General features: G+C 42.7%; 1 protein-coding gene across 1 annotated transcript in view; it reads left to right on the top strand.

Annotated features, from left to right (window-relative positions):
* Positions 1 to 8,481, top strand: part of KL (klotho) — a 287,172-nt gene extending 278,691 nt beyond the window's left edge. Inside the window, exons 5-7 of the mRNA XM_086935122.1 lie at positions 4,805 to 6,170; positions 6,482 to 6,666; positions 6,764 to 8,481. Of these exons, the coding sequence (XP_086791248.1) occupies positions 4,805 to 5,211 (407 nt within the window). The 3' untranslated portion in view covers positions 5,212 to 6,170; positions 6,482 to 6,666; positions 6,764 to 8,481. The remainder of the gene's footprint in view (positions 1 to 4,804; positions 6,171 to 6,481; positions 6,667 to 6,763) is intronic.
* The last annotated feature ends 12,339 nt before the right edge of the window (positions 8,482 to 20,820 follow it).

The following is a 20,820-nucleotide window of genomic DNA, read 5'->3' as shown; positions in this document are numbered from 1 at the left end:
TTACATAAATGCCTCACATGTTCTAGCTGCCGGCCCTTGTGGTTGTAGGCCCATACCTGTAATGCTATTTTTGCACAATAAAGTCTTTCAAAAAAAAAAAAAAAGACAATGTGAGTCAATGGAACAAAGTATCAGGTCAGGGTTTTTTTTCAGCCACAATTCCAAACGTTGTCCATGTAAAAGCAATCAGGGCCACTATTGGTTCAGAAAACTCATTTTGGGTACATCTAAGGAGCTGCAGGTCTACTGGGAGATTACCCTGTGCATCAGTTGTATTACCACAGTAACTCTGCATGGCCCATAATAGGCACAACTCGTTGTCATGCCTTGCTCTCTGCAGCTTGGGTCCCCTTGTCGTTTTCAAATATATGAGCATACTGATCCCACATGAACATTACATTTCTACCACTTCAGTACATAAAAGTACATGCTGTGGCCATCCAATATGTGACCTCAAAGTTGTGTGGCAATCTGAAGATGTCTGTGAAGTATAGCTAGCTCTCAGACAACAATTTGGTGAGCCCTGATCTGGGCTGAATGCTATGTGGGACTGTACACATAGCTAACATCATCCTCAACTGCTTCTTACAGTATACATACTCATGCTGTAAGACCTATACATTTCTTTGAACATTTACCATGATCTGATTAACAAATGCATCATGGGTACCATGGAATGTGTATATGCATAGATATATGCAAGCACCACAAGTAGAATCAAGGCCTTACTACACATTACACATCACAATGGTGATGCTAGGTACACAATGTACAGTGCTTCACAATTCATTACAAGATTGTTCTAGCTAGAAACCACAAAATGTTACAAGTGTGACACCTTTCCTTGGCTGAAATCAGGCAGCTGGGTATCTAGCTTTGCCCTCGGCCTTCCTCTTACACATGTTACTGCATTAGAAGGTAGGAACAAGACAAGATCAAGAAGTGCTCAATGCCTGATGTGTCTCCTGTTTCTCAAACCTACTGACTTCCTTGTCACAGCAGAGACAAGGCTTGTTTCCCCTTCTGATTGGCTCAAGTAAATCTCTAGGCAGGAATGTTGGGAATCGGTATTATTCCAACATAGCTACAGTTGGTCTGGGTTTCAGCTGCCATTCTTTTCCCTTATCCCTTATTTTTCTAAATGTAGATCTCTGATTAGCCATCTGAAACTAGGTGAGATGATGCAAAGATGAGTCTATCCTTTTCTGGCTTAGGCCAGTAAGTGCTTTAGCAAACAGTTGCTGCACTGCATGTTGCTAATTATAGTGTTGATTGACTACCACCCTCTTTCAGCATGTTCTTTATGTTCACATAGGAAATGTGCAAAAAAACTGTTGTCTATAACTGCAGTCAGCAGTGTGAACTTAATGTGAGAGGATGTGGCCTAACGGTTAGGGCCGCGACTTCAAATATGGGAAACCAGGTTCGAGTCTTTGCAACGACACTCACTCAACATCCTGTGGTTCAGGCTAATCACGTAACCTCCTCCTGCCTTAAAAAAATAAAAAATGAATGAGTCCTTATGTAACACAACGGGTGCTCATGTAAAGTGCTCTGATACCTGATACCCTCGGGTCAAGTTTGCGCTATATAAAACTCTGAAAGAAAAAAAAAGGAGTAATCAGGATTCACTATGGGACTCAGAGGCACATTGTAGCCTGTGGGAATGGAAAGGATGGAGTTAAACTGAGTAACAATTTTATGTAAGATAGGTATCTGTTCCTCTGGTGAGCAATAGAACTAGCGATATAGGGGAAGCACTACTATGATGATTTCATCTACCAAGATGGACAACTTAGCCTCTGAAAAACGTTGATTTTTTTGTTGTAACTTAACTCTAAATTAAAGTGAGTGACAATGAAAAAAAATATTACGGAGTATTAGGAAAAAAATGCAACAAAAGTGTGTGGAGAGTTTTAAATGGGATGGGGAAAAAGGGCTGCCTTATTCGAACAAAAAATGGTGGTTTCTGTCTTGCTGAACTGCAGTGCTGAGGCTCATGGTCCAGGATGGAGTGTGTTTTATAGTGTGATTTGCAGGTGTGTCCACATGGCCAATTGATACCAGCTGTGTTGTTTTTGTATCCATCCAATGGGCACTATTCTGGTCCTTTGCTGAGAGTCTACAGCAATGGCCTCCCTCTGTTGAGGAACCGCCATAAGGGGACCGCCAGTATAACTGTGTTTTTGTAAACGGCTTGGAGGGAAGCCACTGCCCAAACGGAGTATGCATCCCCAACATTGCAGTCCGCCAAGGCCCAGCTGGGAACCACTCCATTGACTGTTGGTGGCGGTTTAGGCTGCATGCACATATATTTACGGCTGGTGGGAGTCCGTCGGCTCAGCTTGGGACCGCTGCCATGGTGGTAAGGCAGTGAGACCGACAAACTCAAAATCAGGCCCATACTTCTTGATTGGGGACATTAGGGAAATTCACCCTCAGTTGACCTTTGGCTCTTGTCAAATTCTCCTAAAATAAAGAATCCACAGGGGAAAACAAATGTCACAGCTGGTCGTTTAACATGGGCTGCAAGGCCATCTTCTGATGGAGATAAATAAATGAGAAAACTAAATACTTAACCATCCAAATCAAGTAAAATGAGCCACATAAAATCAGAAAAACTAAATGTAAATTAAAGGAATCAGACAAGGTGTTCAAAAGAAATCATTCAGTGTAGCATCCCAAGCCACCATAGGAAAGATCCGATGCACAGAAAGTCAATGGAAAATAACCTAACATCACCATGTATTTTCTGGAGCTGCAACAAAAACCTTGGCACCCAAATGATTGGCCTGCAAGTAGATTGGGTCAGATTGAAGTGGGTGATGTGCCTGGACCAAGTGTGTACCTTTGCATCATCAACACATTTTGGAGCATGAAACCCATGCTGAAAAAACACCAGGGCTCTATCGCAACAGAGCTCCAGTGGGTGAGATTCATGATGCACATGTCAATGGTGAATGCTAGAATCATTAGGACAAAAGCTATTATTAGGGTCAGGTGATCAAGGGAGGCAGTGAACACTCATTGCTTGATCAGATGTAGAAGTTAGTTCCACTGGAAACTTCCATAGTCAGGTATAATTACTTTTCTGAAGTGATCCTGCAGGGCAAAGTTGAAGGCCGTACATGACAAGGGCTCCACAAGATCTGCTAGGTCTAACAAAGGACTGCAGTTAACTTTTTTGTGAGAACTCAGAAGCTCATATCAAGCCGAGGGGGAGTGGCTATCCGATGGTTGGATTGATGCTCTTTCTTCTCCTTGACCTTCTGGACCTGCACACATGGAACTATTGTCCTGTGAATCAGGCAAATATCTCCCAAAAGGATGTTCTTTGAGCAGAATGTTCTTAAAGCAGTTTGTCATGCTGGTTTCTTTTGGTATGACCTCAGGGGGTTCACTCTTCTTTCAATCACTCCCATTCATACTATGAGAAAATGAGCTCTAGTATTAGGAATCTCACAGCCCAATGTAACCAGATGGCACTGCAATGCCATATTGTACGATTTACAACTGCTTATTAACACTAACAACTAACAATAACAACAAAAATGCAACATGGTGTAATTCAAGATAGGGAAAAGTGATGGTTGATCCCTCTTTTGTCTCCTGGAGGTCTAATTTAAAGTATTTAGCACATTTTGGCAGGCCCCCTCATAATATTCTGAGGTTCGGAGGACTTTTCGGAGGTGGATGTTGCTTGGATGTTTATTATCCTGTGTGATTACATGATGTGATTTTGCTGGTTTCAGGTGTGGTGTTTTTTTTGGTGCTCTGGAGGTGTTTGGTAGGAAGATAACTATAAGTGTGATAAGTTCTATTGGCATTATGGTTGAAAATTGATCTGCAGATGGTTGATCACCGAGGACCTCCAGTGATATGGTGGTTGCTAACAGTCTATAAAACAAATGTCTTTGTCAATGCCTCCACGGGCTGCATGTATTGGTTTATTAGGCACACTAACATCAAAATGCAGAACTTATTTTTATTTAGGACTATTGTTTTACTTTTTTCTATTCACCTATGAGTAACAATGGAACTCTATTACATGCCCCCATGTTCAAAATAAATATTTTCTCATAAAGTTATGGTAAAAATAATGCTTTTGGGGTCAAAGTCGTCTCTACACTGTTGAAGACTCTGGGTCTGGTCATCAAAAGTAGTAATATAAATCAAGTAGCTCTTTACAAGCTCGTATTCCATGGAAATTGATATCTTTAAACCCAGAATGGCTGTAGGCTTTCACTGATGTGTCCAACATTGGGTTCTTAAAATGAGTGTGCTTTACATGAAATGTTTGCTGCAAATACTTAGCAGGGTCATGTATATTAATTATTGCTTAGTTCACTACATCCTCTGCATTCTTGCCTCAATGGGTGTTATTCTGAGTCTGGCAAATATATGGCATCCATCCAAAACTAGTTGACACATGCCTTCCTACCAATTTAGATTGTATGCTCTCAGATATCCCGTCCTCCGTATTATGAGTGTATTCACATGTGAAGGACGGGACCTTCGCCTATTTTAGGTGGATTTTCCACATCTGCCGAAACAAAATAACCGCCTCTGACTTCTTTTCTCCAGACCTAAATCCTTTAGTCATTTATCAGGTGGTCAATTGAATATAGGGGTTTCAGAGTCTCTATTTATTGAGTCTTATTCTAATACATACAATCAAGTGTGTATTCAGTTCAGAGGCTAACTTGGAGACTTTTAGCTGTGTCAAAGCACTATATCCCAAATTCCTAACTCATTTCCAGTTGATGATTTTGTTTCATAACTTCATATCTTGCTCTTTTTTCAGCTTACTACCTTGATGAAGTCAATCTCATTGGATATTTTGCCTACTCCTTTACCGACAAAATGGATCCCCGATATGGCTTATACAGCTATGTGGCAAATCAATATGAACCCAAGCCTTCGCTAAGGCACTACAGAAAAATCATCGACAGAAATGGATTTCCAGGTCTGGCAGAGCCTAAAAGATTCTGCCCTGCGGAGAAAACCACGTGTCCTGATTGCCGCTTTTTCCAGACAAGAAAATCCTTGGTGGCTTTCATAGCTTTTATATTTGTGGTCTTTATTGTAACTATTTTCTTGATTATTTATTACTCCAAGAAAGGCAAAAGAAGATATAAAGAGACCCTAGTCCCCCCTTGTCCTCCATCCCACAATATTAAGTATAATGTTGCTAAGAGAGTATTGAAATAATTATTTTTCACACACTTTGTATGATTCTTTCTGCACTTGGGAGATTTGCACTGGCTACTACTGTGAACATCCTGCTGCAAAATGTCATTTGTATTCAGGGACTGGTGAAACTTGTACTTGTTTTTGTGCTGTGAAATCGTGCTTTCCATATTAAGTTTGTTTTGCTGTCAGAACTGGTCATAGAATTTTTAGACAAAAACATCCTGATTCAAAATAATGATGCAATGTAAGCTCAGCTGAGCTTGCTGCTAAAAACAAAAGGAATGCGTGGGAAGGATGATAGTCTCTCAGGGATGGTTTCTGGCCAAAGAAGGGGGTTGTACATTCCACTGGCCACCATGTGCCTAGAATGGCAAAATAACCAAACTGTGACACATAAGATTGCACCAGGGGAAACTAGCGGGTGGGGAAATGACAAAACATCACACCATAGTTAGCCTAAAAATACATCATGATATAAATGCAATTTAGGCAGAAAGGACAAGCAGGGAACCAAAAAGTGAGGCAAAATGACAAAAACTTTGCATTTTAAATGATTTACTGATACTCTGTCAAGCATATTTGTATTGTTCGTCCTGATATCACACAATTTCAATCTGCATTGCCGGTTCATTAGAAATGGCAATTGACAGCAGCTTAACTCATATATAGGGAATTGATTTCAATATATTCTGCAGGAGGGCATAGTAGTATTAGCAGGCAATATAATGTCCTCTTAATTACATTACTGCAGGAACATTTAGCGGGCGCTTCCAGGTAAACACTTCAGCACACTGGAAAAAGTGCTAGCTCAATTTTCAATGAATGGTGACTAGTCTACTAAAGTGCATCATTTTCCTTTCACCCTATTTTATAATCTATTAGGAGGCCCACAACCACGTATTCCTCTACTTCCAGTTTTGTTCGTCTCCTCAGACACTGGCCTTTCCCGTCATTTCTTTTTGAGTGCCAGGTCAGGTGTGATATTTCACTGCGTCACTTTTAGGATGATGTTGCGTCAAAATCTTGCGCCTGCCTCACAGCAGGCGTAAGACTGACGCAAGCCCTTTCACATGAGGCTTTCCCCATGTGAAAGGACGCATTGCTGGAGTTGCGTCACTTTTGTGACACACTCCTGCAATGCGTCACTTTTTTGCGCTTACAGATACGTCAGAAATACTGACGTATCTGTAAGTCCTTGCGACATGATGCGTCATACATTAAATATGAAGCATCATTGGTGTCGCAAGGAGTGCGCAGTGAAAAGTGACGCATCACTGTTTTCACGCAGCGATGCGTCACTTTTCATAAATGAGGCCCCTGACTCTCTGTGCCTGCACTACACATTTGGAGAACTGTTAGGGTCTCATTTTTCTAGATTGTGTCGGACTCTAGAAGTGGAAAGGTGTTCCATACCAGGGCCATTGTTTCTTTATAAATAATCTTCCAACATTGTTGTAGTTGGGACACAGAGGGGCAGATTTACAAGCCCCTTGCTCCACTTTTGCGTCATTTTTCCCATTTTAAAAATGACGCAAATGGGGCGCAAGGGGGTTGTAAATCTGCCCCAAAGTGCTTTATTGGTTCTGCACATCAGTCCAGATTAACATGCGGTTTAATGCAAACGACTACAATAGCATATCTTATTATTTCAAAATTCTCTATTAAATGCTTTTCTCTCTGTTTTTCCAATTTGGAAACTTGTGATTATGATACCTGCTGTGGACTGAGCTAGGAAAAACAGGCCAGTGCCTGGTGTGCTGTGGTGATATGTTGTAACTGTGCCCTTAGTTCATCCATGATAATGGTTCTGTGGCCTAAAGAGAGACTGCAGAGTAATACAAATGAGTAAGCAGACCATTGCTCCACCCTGCCTGCTGCATGTGTGCTCCACCCTGCCTGCTGCATGTGTGCTCCACCCTGCCTGCTGCATGTGTGCTCCACCCTGCCTGCTGCATGTGTGTGAGTGAAGGAATTGAGGATCAGGATATGTTCCCCAAAATTCACATGGGATCTCAGCCATTAGAGAAAACCGATCTGACCCCTGACAGCTCAGCATCATCTAGGACCCATTTATTAGAAAAAGTAAATGCAAAATAATTTATAAAAGTGATCTTGGGAATGGTGGAGCAATTCATATTAAAGTAACATTCTACAAGTAATATTGCATGCAAGGGTAGCATTTCAATCTTAATTGAGTTTTCTGTTTTAGTTTTGGTGTGTATGAGATATGCAGTGGTGTGTACGCGTGCCAGCTTGCATGTAATAGGATGGCTCTCACTTGGGGCAGGAGGATCAGTCACTCGTTCTTTCATCAGTCAAAGCTTGCAGTGTTCCTTGCATAATGTAGGTGCCAATCACACCATATGCTAAGCGCGCACTCAAGCTCTCAGGGGTCTGGGCCGCCGGTTTGAGTGTGATACCACAATATCAGCTTTTAAACATCAACTTGCAACAACACTAACTGCAAGATATCAACTAGTTCAACGTCAAAAAGGTAAATAGAAGAGTTGGACTAATACATCTTCATTCCCCTAATTATATGCATTAAAAAGATAGTGTGCAAGTTGAAACCTTGCAGCCTGTATTTTTGCAAGGCGAAATTTTTGTATTGCTGATTTTGCAAAAGTGCACCGCAGCCCTGTGTGCACTCTGTTGCTTCACATTGTGTGCTTTCTGTTTTGCCATATTCTATGTACTGTCTAATGATGTGCAGAGCATGTGCACTTGAAGCATAAGATGTTTTTGTTTTCGGTAACTGCCATGGTACTACACAGGATATGTCCTTCTTTTGTTTCTGAGATTTGTGTTGTATCTTGTTGGTTGATGAGATGCTTTAGCTTCGAGGAGCTGCAGTAAGGTGAAGCATTGTGCTTGGTAATGCACAGGTTTTTGTTGCTGTCACCATGACTCAAACCTAAATTGGCTGCCTAGATATTGTGAGGTTACAAACTCTCACAAGATGTTGCAGAATTACTATAAGAGTTTGGGTCCCAGATTTACTGACGATTTGCACCTTTTTTGTGAAAGAAACCCAGCACAGTGTGTTAGTGAGGGATTTACTATCCAACGCAAATCAGGATTTGCTTCAATAGTCCCCCAAAGTTGCACTTATTGGCGTAGTTTGATCAAGGGGGTATTCCATGGCTGGCATAGGAGCAACCACCCACGAGCTTAGATGAAAATCCCTATCTACAAGCATTGGTAGATTGGGATTGAATGAATGAATTGAAAGAATGAATTTGGGATTTATACAGCGCCTGGTTACTCCAAAGAGTGTCCCTGCGCTAAGCATCATCAAGGACAGAAAAGTCCGAAACAGGATTCCTGTCAAAATATTTCACCTCCTCAAAGAAATTATAACAAGGAGAAATGTTTTTATTTCAACTCATTTTTACAACTTTGCACATGTGCTTCCTTGTAAAGCACATTTACAAAGTGGGAAGAGCCTTGCAGCAGAGTTTAGGTACTGTAAAGGAAACCTTTGCAGCACATAACCTATGCTTTAGGGAACACACACCATTGCACACCCTTGCACTAAGGCGCAAGGGTGTGGGTGTGTATGTTACGTCAAAGAAAAGTAAATCTGCGCCTGGTTTTCCTGAAACCCCACTGCATGCACAGTATGGTTGGGTTCTTGGGATTCTCGAATAGTTAAGACCGAAGTGCACTGGCTGTCGCTGACTCCTGCTCTCTGAGGGGCAGATTTATGTTAACTGGCGCATCCCATTGTTTGCGCCTCAGTTGCGTCAAATAAAGTGACGCAATTGCGGCGCAAAGAGGCGCAACGGCCTCATAAATCTGCCCCTGAGTGTTTTAGGAGCAGCCAATTTCTACATGTCTTACAGCTAAAAGGGGTTGCTGGCCTGTTTCACCTGTTCCTCTTAGAGCTTTTTCCAATCGATACACCAAAGGCACCCTCTTCACATAGCTTACTTTCGTGGAAGCCTATCTAGATTCAGCCTCGTGGTGGGACTGCTCGCTTTTGTCATACATATTTGTAAAGGTAAAAATCCTGACTGAACTCTATCAACTTCTTTGCTTCAAAGATCTCAGGGCTGTAAAGACACAGGTTAACCCAATGAGTCGCTGGGACCTGGGTGAATAATTGATACAAACAAGATGGTCCCAGATACTAAAACGAATAAACATTAACTGAGCAGCTTCAGTGAATTCAAAGAAATTATAACAACATTCTTTTTATTCACAACGTGTATCGTAAAAAATTATTCATAAAATACATCCATAAATTAATCACATTTAATGCCCCTAAAAGAATGGACAGGGAAGGGTAGTGTTGGGATAGTGAGGGTACTGAATGGGTAATAGAACAGTGGTCACTGTGACCTTAATAAACCAGAAATAATGATTAATTAACAAGCTGAGAAATACAATTCATTAATAAATTAGAACAAACTCATGCCTCCAAAAAACTAAAATCACAAACGATAATTCATGGAAGAGGCTGAAAATAGAAGGGGAGTGTCGACATTTCGACCCAAAATAAGGGGTAAGGGGTTCCGTGAGGAAGTTCTCAATGAGAAACGTATCTGACTTCTTAGACAGGCAGGAATGTGGCTGTCCTAAGGTGTACACACACCTTATTCAGAAAGGACTGGGAAGAGGAAGAGTGTAACTTCCATCATTATGAGTGACCTGGTAAATGGGCTGGATTTTCCCCATCACAGGTAGTTACCAACACAAGGGTTACCATAACATCTAGTGTCGTGAAAATACCCCAATTCAAGTTGGACCTAGTTGTTTCACTAAGAACTAAGGAATTACATGGGGAATCTGTAATTCCGGGTACGATTGCCCCGTTAATTCCTTATTTTGGGCCAGACTATCACCTAGAGATTTGGACTTCTTTTAGGTCTCAAAATCTCTGGGTGGAAGTTAAGAGACCTGCGGTGTTTGCTAATCTCATGATTCCGATTGAGTCAGTCACTTCTTTTACCTGCCCCATTGTAAGAAGGGGCCACTCTTAATGAGGGCATATGTTTATTTATTTTTGAGTTTTATATAGCGCGTACTAGACCCGAAGATATCAGGTATCAGATCGTTTACACGAGCACCAGTTTCGTTACATGTGGACACATTCATTGTTGTTAGGCATGGGGAGATTAAGTGATTTGCCCAGAATCACAGGATGTTTAGCATTGTTGCAGAGACTCGAACCCAGTTCCCCAGTTTCGAGGCCGACCACTTTAGCCGTAAGGCTACATCCTCTCCTATGTGTAAATGTTATTACCAATCACATAACTATCTCAAAGATTTGGCAACTGAACGGGTTGCTGTGATGCAAATAACTGTGTATATAACACACCATATGGGACACTTTCTCAACCATTCATGTTGAACAGATAATCATCTGCATTTCTGACTTGGTCTTAAGACCCAGCTATGGAGCCAGGCCAGTCTAGTTGCATAGTCCCTCTTGTAGCTTCAAACTCCAGAACATGTGATGCATTTTCAGGTATACAAATGTAAATACCAGAGCGGTGCAGTAAAGAAATACATAGAATCGGTTTTGAATAAGACTTAGAAGACATTTAAGTGACTTTGACTGTTGGCAATAGAGGAGAGAGAGAGAGATCAAACAGGGCCCAAAGAGACACCTAAAAAAGTAAATCACATTTGGTTTGGCTGTGGTTGCATAGCTCAGCAGCAAGGCAAGCTTCCAGGGAAATGTAAGAGAGGTGTGGAGGTGAACAAATGAAACCAAACATTAGTACATTAAAAGAAATAAAGAAGTTAAAGTTTCAAGTAAACGTGAATAGACTTGATAGCAAGATAAAATGTTATAGATGTATAGATATTAAAGTTAAAAAACATTCTAATAACAAAACAACTTTTTAGTGGCAATCAGTGGTTAAATGGTAATATCATCAAACAATAGGAAAGTCTTACTAGGACCCGGAGACAAAGTGAGGCCGGCCCAGGCGGTCGGGTTAACTTTGGGCCTTGGGCTGCACAAGGATTTTACATTGATTTAAAAAGATTTTGGAAAGTCTAAGTGAGGGCTGAACACTGACTCTCTATATGGTTAGGCAGAATCAAAGCTGAATGCTGGAAATTCACACTTGGGGATCAAAATGTGCTGGGTGGAACACTCCTTCTATCTGAGGAATTTGTATGTTTCTCAGGGAGGAGCTCAAGGGTCATCACTGTCCTTTCATACTCCCAAAAGTGGGTGTTTTTCCGCAGAAAAGATGCTGCATTTCCACTAACAGTGTGAAGGCAAGTAAAGGCAATTTTACTAAGCAAGTAACCCAGTCCAACTTAGGATAAGTGGAAAGGGTTTCCTATAGGCTAGACAAAAGTTCCCAAAAGTCTCCCAGCACTTCTTCAGTCACCTGGGCATTCATGCAATGAACAGCAGGTTTCATTTGACCCAGAACTTTCAGCAGCAGACATTGCCAGGCTGTAGAAGGAGGTGAAAAACATGCTGCAGCAGGGCCGGCTTTAGCACTGGTGGCACCCGGTGGAATAGTCGTAATTGGCGTCCCCCTATGACCGCCTTCTCCATGATTACCTCACTACCACCCTCCAAGGGTGGCCCTCATCTCTCCATAGACCCACTCTCACATGTATTTAATGTCTTTCTTAGCGCTACTCAGTGCTTTAAATGGGCCGGTTCTGTCTGGTATTGAGTAGCAGCACTTTTTTATTTTGAGGGAGGAGTACCGGCACTTCTCGAGAGTAATGTAATACCTTTAATTGGAGAATACCGGCACTTCTCAGAAACAAGCAGGTACTCTGGTACAGAGTACCTGCACTTCTATTTTCCAATTTCAAGCACTGGCGCTACTCCCACGAATGTAGGATCAGAGCACTTTATTTCACACAAATTATACAGAGAGAGTGAATCATACAAGTGTGCAAATCAATTTATAGGATATGTTACATAAGACAATGAGAACTACAAACTGTAGGAGTCACACATTTCATAATCATAGGCAGTATATTTTAAGTGCTTTTAAGAGTGTAGAGAAGCACAAAACTCAGAATTTCAAACGTAAAACATTGGTTGGGATTGATTTTACTAATAAGAATGTATTTCTTCCCAAACAAACCTTTCTTAGCAACTTAGGATAAAAAAAAAGTCACTTGAGAAAACATAAGGTTCTAGTCATCACTCTACCCTAATGGCGGTGGCGTGTGCCTTTCTCCTGTGCTCTGCAATCTTTCCAGGTTCCTCAGGAACCTCTTCCTTTTCTTTCCATATTCCATCCTTCTCGATTGTTGACACAGACTCGAAGGTGCAAGGGCTTTCTTAAGTGCCCCATCCTGAAAAAGGACAACTATATCTGGGCACAGACCATTTTTTTTTCTTTAATTAAAACCAAGTGAGGTGTTACTTTGAAATGTTAATTTAATGTATGTGGTATTCGATTGGTGTCGTTTCTGTCTGGCTCCTACAATCTCTCACTGCCAAATGTTATTCAAAATAGCTAATCAAATAATAGGCATGTCATTTGGTATAATTTGAACTTTAACACCAATGTTACTGAATATTTTGATAACATGTGGTAGCTATTACAAGATCAGAAATATAGAATTCTCTATGATTTCGTTTGTGCAATGGAACTTCTTGTGGAAATATGTGGTGGTAAAAGAAGAAACCAGAGTGTGGTCACAAAGAAGTCAATGCGGGGTCTAAGCGAGAATTTCAGCAGAATGAACTGACAAACGTGCTCTTTATCCGAATGACAATCTACATTTTTCTTTTTTTTTTTGCTTCTACCTGATATTTGTAAATACGTTTTACAAGAATGTTTCTTCACGTAGGCCTTGACCATTTCTTTGCAAATGCGGTCATGAGACAGAAATTTTTATAAAAACTGTATTAGACATTGTAAAGGTGTTATGTTGCTAATCGCTTTGAAAATTCGTTTTTGATGCCTATGAAAAGCAGAGTTTTACTTTTCTCAATATTGTAATTTGCACAAGACACGATGATAAAAATTCTAATTAATTATTTGATATTTAATATTTTTATTTATTTAGAGCAACTAAGGGCGAATTCATGAAAAAAACTACAAAAAATGTGATTTGTAAAATAAAATAAAAAATGTAAATATGGCATACAATAAAGTATGACTACAGCTATGACTATGCTTATGTGTTTTGTATTCAGGGTGGTGGAAGGGCCGGCAAAGGACGCTTCAGTGAGAGATTCAGACACAGGTAAATGGTCAGGGGTGTAGCTTCATAGCGGATTTGTGGGGTGTCCCACTGCCCTAATAGATGCTGAAGGTTGGCTTTTTGGAGGTCCTCTTCGGGTTTTTGAACTCACTGCAAATCTGTAATTCATAAATGATACAAAAATAGCTTCTTGAGCTGTGTATTTTCCATTACAGTGCATTGAGATCCTCACTGGTGAGTAGTGGCGCTTTAAAAGATGACTGATTGATACTGATAAATTACGCCTTAGGGGGAGGCCAGGTGTGAAATGATGAAATGAAATGAATTTGTACATGTAAAGCGCACTTATAACCCAACCGGGGTTTCCTGGCGCTGTACGCATACCGCTGTGGAACCCTTCCTGGCTTTTCCCTGTGAAATGTCCACTCCTGGGCACCTCCAAGGTAAAGCCAGGCATCCCAGCGCTGTTGGGAGATGTAATGATACCAATGCATGTTTGTGAGGTGGGAAACTGTCCTGTTAAGGCTAATGTGATGTGTGTCCTGTGGCTTTCTTCTGCTCTCTAGTCTAAACTGCTAGAACCTTCAACTCGGGAGAAACTGTGTGACTCTGAAGGGCAATCCCACTAAAACTAATGGAAATTAAAAATAAATAAAGTGAGGACAGGTTTCAGAGCTGGTCACAATACTGGTCTACGGAAGACATTTCACTTGTTTGGAATAGAAATATGGGTGGTAGGATTTTGACCTCCTACAAATACGAGCGATGTAGGAGGGATGGTGTGCTATCTGCGAAGGACAAATATCTACAGGGGGATCATTAATGCAGGGAGAGATATCGGCACAGGCCACTGTGCACCAGTTGCACCCTTGTGACACTCTGCGCTGCCGTAGCACCATTTTTGTGACGCAGCGGCAGTGCAAACAATAAAGCCAATTTACAACGTGACGCATCTAGGGAGATGCGTCACATTGTAATGCCCTGCGACATATTATGCCTGCATCAGGAATGATGTACGCAGGGTAGGCGTTCCTAGGCAGGAAAGCCTCGTAGAAGTCAAGCAGTGAAATCCACAAGATTTCACCGCGCCACTTCTAGGCTGCCACTGCGTGAAAACCTTACGCTTGCTTGAAGCAGGCATAAGGAGTGACGCAGTAAAATGAGTATAGGCCTTCCATGCATTGCTGGAGTTGCGTCGTGCTTGCGACATGACTCCAGCAATGCATGACTTTTGGGTCAACAGATGCGTCAGAATTTCTGATTCTGACGCATCTGTCAATCCTTGCGCCATGGTGGCGCAAGGGTATCGCAGTCTGGTGCAGGGAAACTGACGAATCTCTACAGATGCATCAGTTTTTTGTGAATCTGCCCCATAGTCTTTTATGCCAGCTCCATTTCCTATTCATCCTTACCATCATCACAAAATGCATATGTTGTGTAGCGTAGGACCCGTTCTAGTTTTTCAAAGTTATGCTCATCTGCTCACTGACGTTTATAAACCCCCACTCAAACTTCAGTTTCCTCGAAAACGCTCATGACCCATACTCCCCCCTCCCTCTACCCCAAGCACTCCCATCACTCGTCTTGCCATCTTCTTTTTTGTTGGGTACACTTGAGTGCTTGCTGTAAAATGTTAGCCTTACATTCTCTGAATTCTACTGACTGAGTTGGATGTATGTCGCTACTACGCATGCTTTTACAACGCATGCCTTTACCACGCAGGTTTTACTACGCAAGTCGTTACAACGACGTGCGTTGAGGGGCGCTGGATAGTGAATAGTTTAATTTACTATTCCAACTCCAGTCCCCGTGGATAGTAGGGATGGTTTTTGATAGTAAATTAAACTATTCTCTATCCTACAGCGCCCCCCAGCGCAAGTCGTTGCGTTTTTTCTGCTCTCCAGATTGGCGGGGACCATCCCTGTAAGCGGTCCGGCTTTCCCGGAGTTAGCGGTCTAGTCTGACGCGGCCAGGATAAAAGAGATGCTGACGCGAGCGTGCAGCAGACGCGCGCAGCAGGTGCGCCAGAGGCGTGCCAGCGGCGTGCCAAAGGCAAGCCCATCTGCGCCCGTCCGTGCTAAGGACTCGCTCAGCGCTGGCCATGCTGCTTCTCCCTTGGCCTACTTGGAACTGGATAAAGATAGACACCCACTTTACTACTATAGTGCAGAACTTCCTCTTATTAACAGAGTGGCTAGTGGTAGGGGAGCTCTTTGTCTTACGGAGACAGCCTCTCCTCTGTCTGACTTTTTTGTCAAGGACTTTTTACCGTGTGGGCTATTGAATGTTAGATCATTGCCCAAGCACAGGGTTGAAATTCAGCTGTTATTGGAATTGCATGAGCTTGAAGTGCTGTGTAGGACAGAAACCTGGTCTCAGCTAGATTGCGAGGTCGACCTTGGTCTGGCCTGCCCCCTTGGTTATAAAATCCTCCACAAGCCGAGATTAAGGGGGGGGGGGGGGGGGGTTGGGCTGATCAATAGAGATTCCTTGAATCTGGCTACTATTGACATTGATGGGGCTGCAGGTTTCGAACACTTTGGGTTTGTAATTAGGAGTGCACTTGGCCAGGCTTTAATGGGGATTATTTGCTATTGTCCCCCTGGGACCTTCAGTGTGCAACAGCAGCAACTTTTACTGGAGATCTTTACTAACATGGCCGCTACGCACCGCAGATTGATGATTTTGGGTGATTTCAACCTTTGGTTGAATGGGTCCCTGGATATGGGCCTGGCCAACCTCATTCAGTCATGTGAAGGTCTGGGTCTTCGTCAACAGGTGTCCAAGGACACTCAAAGTGGAGGGCACCTGTTGGATCTTTTTTTTCCGGAGGATGATCAAGTGTACATTGGGGAAGTCCTGCCCATGGACTGGACTGACCAGTATTTGATAACATTTTATGTGAATACTGCCAGTCTAGACAAGCAGGGAGTTAATCTGGGGAGTGAATTTGTGGGCAGGGATTGGAAGGCTCTTATGCGTGAGAGGGGCCAGGGCGTGGCATTTAGGGTGGAGGACTGTTTCTCCCCGGATGCTCAAGTGGAGGAGAATTACTCCACTCTTTGTAGGAAAATCTCCTTGGCTCTCGATTCTCTTGCTCCTCTAAAGAACCATCGGAGCAGGGGTAGATCCTCTGCCCGTTGGTTTAATGAGGATTTGAAAACCCTGAAACTCGAATGTAAATGGGCTGAGAGGAGATGGAGGTATGGTTACCAGGATGAGGATAAGCTGTCCTGGAGAATAAAGATTGCGGAATATAGGAAGGTGATTAATAGGACTAAAGCAGATTATTTTGCCCCCCTGATACTTAATGCCCCAAATAGCGCTAGAAGTATTTTTAACATTCTAAATAGCCTGACCAACCCAGACTGCTCTAAGCTCTAAAAATGCGATCTCCCCCTCTCAAACACTTTGTGATGACCTGGCCAGAATCTTCCATGACAAAATAATGACATAATTGAGGATCTGGGTGGGGTATCTCAATCCCCTGTGGCGGCAAATGCTTTACCACTTGATACCAATGACTCCGAGGGTATTAGCACTGTGGCTGCAGGTGTCAACTTGGAGGGGGGTATTACCGGTTCTCTCTCTGAGTTCTTTCCTCTGGAGTTTGAGGACTTTTGTAGATTAGCTGATGGTATTGTATCTGGATCTCCCCTAGATCCGATGCCTTGTAAATTCTGGAAAGAGTTTGGGGCAGAGCTATTTCCGTCACTTCGTCAGATTTGTAATCAGTCCCTTACTATTGGAGTGGTTCCGTCTCAATAGAAGCAGGCACTGGTGAGACGCTTGCTTAAGAAGCCCTCCCTTGATCCTGAGTGTCCTAAACATTTTAGGCCCATCTCTCTCCTACCTGAGCACGTCATGACCACACCCGTTTCCATGGAACGTTCAGCGCAGCAGGGGAATTATCCCCATGTGTGAGTGTTCCACCGCTCATGGCGAGCTCAGCTCGTCATGAGCACACGAGCACCGTGCCTCATAACTAGCAGAGCTTGTCATGAGCATAGAAGGTGTTAAAGAGCAGGAATAATGGCCGGGTGACTAGCAAGCACAGACTGTGTAAACGCGAGTGTGAATTTTACAAACTGGAGGAGTCACAGGGGAAGAGTGTAACCACTATCACAGATTACATGTAAACATTTTTCGTACAAATATATCATCCTACAAAAATGTGGAGCACCACAATATCATTAAGGTATGCGCATAAAGATAAGAGAAGAGTTACTATTCTTAACTCCACAAACTGTGTGCAGGCGAGTGATAACAATGAGTGTGTAACTCACTGAGCCAGCAAGTCAGATGACTTGCAGGAACATGAGAGACCATCCAAGTAAGCAGATGCTGTTTTTCTCACAGCCACACCGGCTGCATTCAATGGCAAAATAGCATATAACACAGTCAGTGCAGAAAGATGTGTATGCAAAATAGTCTTGCTGTAGCACACCATTCTGCTTCCCCAATGCTGCAAGACCAGGGAGGGAGCGCCTAAGAGCATATGGGAAGCAGAGTGGTTTGCTAAAGCAAGACTGTCCTGCCTAACAAGTCACTTACTAGAACACAGCCACAGGAGCAGAACATGGTGTGTGTATATATAAAAGGTTTGAGATTTATCATTATCTGAAAATAGAAATTGCTATGAGTCAGAAAAAACAGGACACCTGGATGGGTGGGGCTATTTTATGACTCCCAAGATTGGGTGGAATTAGAGACAGAGACAAAGGCTAAGCTTTACAAAGATTTTCTGTTGGGTTTGTGTCACTTTTTTGAGGCAGACTCGAAGCAAAACCATTTTGGTATTTACAAAACAGCACAACTGTCAATTTGCATTTCTTTGCAAAACAAACAAAAAAGTGCTGCTTGGCATTACTTTGCGTCAGGGAGACGTTTCATGGGTAGTGCTTGGGTATTCCAGTGTATCCACCCATTGATTGAGATACAAATACATATTTACAAAGAGTAGTAGACATTAATATGCGCCATACTGCCAGAGTAGTTATTCTACAGCACACATACAAAGAGAAAAAATCCTCCGACAGTTGTTTTGTGGGAAGGGATACCGTTCTGCACAAAAACGTATCCTGCCCATAGCTCAGGCACCCTTGCATTATGGCACAAGGGTGACTGTGTGGAAGTAGAACCGTATCCCAATATTAGAAATGATGGTCTCTAGTTGGCAGTGGTTTGTTCCCTGTCCTGGTAGGGACTCTTAATTCTATTCAGGATAAGAGCATTACACACACATAATACCTTCTACTCACCCCCTTGGTAGCTTGGCATGAGCAGCCAGACTTATCTTAGAGGCAATGTGTAAATCATTTGTACATAAACACACAGTACCACGGTGAAAACTCTACAAAATGAAAACCACAGCAGTTTAGAAAAATAAAGTTTCTTTATCTAAACTAAACATGACCAAAATGACAAAAATCCAACAGACTCAACTAAAAATATGACTTTTAAAAGGTTTCAAGCAATTATGTCCATGGAACTCTATGAATGTGTGATTTTTACACAAAGTACCTCGAAAGTTTCACAATCCACAAGGAAAACAGAAGCAGAGTTGAGAAGCATCGGAAAACAAAGTGATGCATCAGTTGCTGAGCCATTGGTCAGTTCTACTGCCACGTATTGCATCAAATCGGGACTGTATGGGGAAGTAATGCATCAAAATCCAGGCGATTCTGGTATGTGGATGAATGGTTGAAGAAAACTTAGTGCACCGGTGCGATGCGTGGAAATCCGGGCACGCTGGAGGTTAATACAGTGGAAAACACAGGTACTGCATTAATTTCTCCAGCTACGGTCCCACAATGCATTGCTTCTTTCAGCTGCAAAGCAGGGCTTGCTTTGGAGTTGGTGCGGGGGTATAGGACTTCGGAGACCAGTGCACTGAACTCGGACGTGCTGCGGTTTCTTCGGTCGTGGGCAGGTGCTGAGTCAATTTCTTTGACCGCACTGCATCAGAAAAACAAGTGCTGGAAGGGCGATGCGTTGATTTTGATAGTTTTAAAGTCCTTGAAAAAGCAAAACAACCTCCAAGGGGCCTGGAATGGGGATAGGCACTCTAGGCAGGTCAGAACTCCCAGCAGTGGAGTTAAAAGTTGCAGAAAGTGAAGTCTTCGTGTCGCTGAGACTTCTTAACAGGAGGCTAGCTCTTCATCAAGCCCTTGGAGAATTTTCACAAGCAGGTTTCAAAGAAAAGTCCAGTCTTTGTCCTCTCCAGTAGGAGCAGGCAACTGCAGGCCAACCTCAACAGAGCAACACACAGCAAAATAGGCAGTACTTCTCCTCACAGCTCTTCAGCCCTCTTGGTAGAGGTTCCTCTTGATGCAGAAGTTCTAAAGTCTTGAGGTCAGAACCCCAATATATATTCTACTTTTTCCTTTGAAGTTCTTTGAAGTTAGCATAAAGAAAAGTCTCTCTGGCGCGCATAAACCAGTTCTGCCCTTGCAATAGTGAAAAACGAAATGGCAGTATTTCACTATCAGGACATGTAAAACACACCAGTACATGGCCCACCTTTCACATACACTGCACCCTTCCCATGGGGGTACCTTGGGCCTACCATAGGGGTGACCTACATGTAAGAAAAGGGAAGGTTAGAGTCTGACAAGTGAGTGCACTTGCCAGGTCAACAGGGCAGTTTGCAAGTACAATCGCAGACAATGGAGTGACAGGTCTGAGTTACATTTGAAAGACTACTTGTGTGGGTGGCACAACCAGTGCTGTAGGCCCACTGGTAAAAAACACAGTTGATGGACAGAATGCAGAACAATGTCTTACATTCACCCCAGTACAAAGATCTGGGCCTAAATCCATCGTTTGTTTGCACTCCACACCACCCTAGGTCAGACAATGGCTATATGCAAATCAGCCTTGACCCTGTGCCTCATGGGAACAGTCCAGCCCGAACTACCAAGCCATGTCTTTCCTAGACCGGAATCAAGCATCCAAGGACCGGTTTCTGGCTATCAGCCTTGATAGCTTGACTCCAGTGATGTGGAGAGCCTGGGACTCACGTCTGAGCATACCCAGCCCACTCGGGGTGAAAATTGCAAAAAACACAGTTGATGGACAGAATGCAGAACAATGTCTTACATTCACCCCAGTACAAAGATCTAGGCCCACTGGTAGCATTTGATTTACAGGCCCTGGTCACACATAATGCACTCTACTAAGGACTTACCAGTAAATCAAATATGGCAATCATGGATCAAAATTGCAATTTACACAGGGAATCAGGATCATCTAAACCAGAAAAAACGAAATCCAGCACACAGTAAATAAAATACAGGGTAACGGCAATTAGTCAGTGAAAACCACACCAAGGATGCCAAGTGTGACGCCCAATATGTAGGAGACCCCTAAAAGTCAGAGCACCCAAATATTACCTCAAACGGTTCTGCCCAGTGTTGATATTGAACATAAAGGCACCTTCCCCAACATCACTTAGTAGAGTAGCATAAATATGTAATTAGG

The sequence above is a fragment of the Lissotriton vulgaris genome, chromosome 8 (assembly GCF_964263255.1).
Source record: "Lissotriton vulgaris chromosome 8, aLisVul1.2, whole genome shotgun sequence".
Classification (NCBI taxonomy): Eukaryota; Metazoa; Chordata; class Amphibia; order Caudata; family Salamandridae; genus Lissotriton; species Lissotriton vulgaris.
Note: the sequence above shows the minus strand (reverse complement) of the source record. Positions and strands in the feature narration are given on the sequence as shown.